Source organism: Tigriopus californicus, chromosome 6 (assembly GCF_007210705.1).
Source record: "Tigriopus californicus strain San Diego chromosome 6, Tcal_SD_v2.1, whole genome shotgun sequence".
NCBI classification, from domain to species: Eukaryota; Metazoa; Arthropoda; class Copepoda; order Harpacticoida; family Harpacticidae; genus Tigriopus; species Tigriopus californicus.
In genome coordinates, this window is record NC_081445.1 from 7007716 (window position 1) to 7008989 (window position 1274).

A 1274-nucleotide genomic window follows, 5' to 3' on the forward strand; every position below is an offset into this window, starting at 1 on the left:
ATTTTTGTCCATCATTTAAACATTAAAGAGCTACTCTGGGGAAATGTTGTTTGACAAGAATGGGTTAAGTTTGTGATTACCAATCAATTATCAGCAACGGTGGTCTGTTCATTCAAAAAATTATCATTGACGGATGAGCTTCATTCAAAACTTTGGCAACATTCATGGGGACCCTAGCAGTTCCCTACAGCGAAAACTCTAGATTTGTCTCTGAGATTGGCTTCGGTTAAGACATATAATCAGAATCAACAATGTCCGAAGTAACGCTGCTACTCGTGGAGTGGGTAGACAAATCACTTCAACTGTGAGCCAGAAACTGAGTGAAGCAACTCACCGACGCAGTTGACATAGTTGTCAAATGTCAACTGAAGAGACCATATAGATAACAGGATCCGTAAATCCCCACTTGACAATTCTTGAGGCGACATATCATTCTAATTTTCGGAGGGTCTTAAGTGAACACATCCTTTCTTACCGTCGTACCCCCATGTGTAAGTGTCTTGCCTGTGTACACCCTTTAAAAGGGCATTGGAACCCATGTTTGTCCATGATACCCTTCTTCTCCTCCCCTCCTTAAATATAAGCCTTTGATTTCAAAATTAAATCCGGATCTTTCTTTTGTCTCTTCTTTTAGACGTAGCTGTGGCGAATGGTTCGTTATCCAAGCCCCCAACATCAGAGTCATCCGGACCAATGGAAGCGCTGATGTCGATGTCAGGCCTCACTGGGACGACGAGTCAGGAGCCCAGTAGTGCCGTCCAAAGTGCTTCGAAGATCAAGGACGAATTGACCAAGAGAATGCTCAATGACCAGGAAAAACCCATGGACAAGGTCACGGCTACGGCAGCAGCCCAAGCTATGGCCATGAAGAGTTTCTTGGAGAAACTGAACATGAACTTTGCTCTGAATCCTCCACCCCAGATTGAAATGCGAGCGTCTAAGGTTCGATCTAGCAGTAACGTCTTGGGCGTGTGGGCCAAGGATGAGATCCCATCCGGGATGCGATATGGTCCATTTTTGGGGAAATGGGCGCTGGATGTCACCAACAAAGATTTCGCCTGGGAGGTAAGCGGCTTTCTTCTTTTCTTCTCTTCTTCTCTCTTTCATATTCATTGATTGTCCTAGAGACGCGTTTTTATACGAAGCCTCCTCGCACTTGGCGGCTGGCGGGAGCCTCAATTAGCCATCCAATTCAACGGTTAGATAGAAGAGCGATCAAAAATTGAGTTCAGACCGATTAACCAGTGGTATAACGAAGGAGGGGGGAGGGGAGG

General features: G+C 45.5%; 1 protein-coding gene across 1 annotated transcript in view; it reads left to right on the top strand.

The window, feature by feature from the left end:
* Positions 1-329: 329 nt before the first annotated feature.
* LOC131882773 (transcription factor hamlet-like) overlaps positions 330-1274 on the top strand; it is a 17331-nt gene continuing 16386 nt past the window's right edge. The window contains exons 1-2 of the mRNA XM_059230030.1: positions 330-491; positions 635-1065. Coding sequence (XP_059086013.1) covers positions 488-491; positions 635-1065 — 435 coding nt within the window. The 5' untranslated portion in view covers positions 330-487. The remainder of the gene's footprint in view (positions 492-634; positions 1066-1274) is intronic.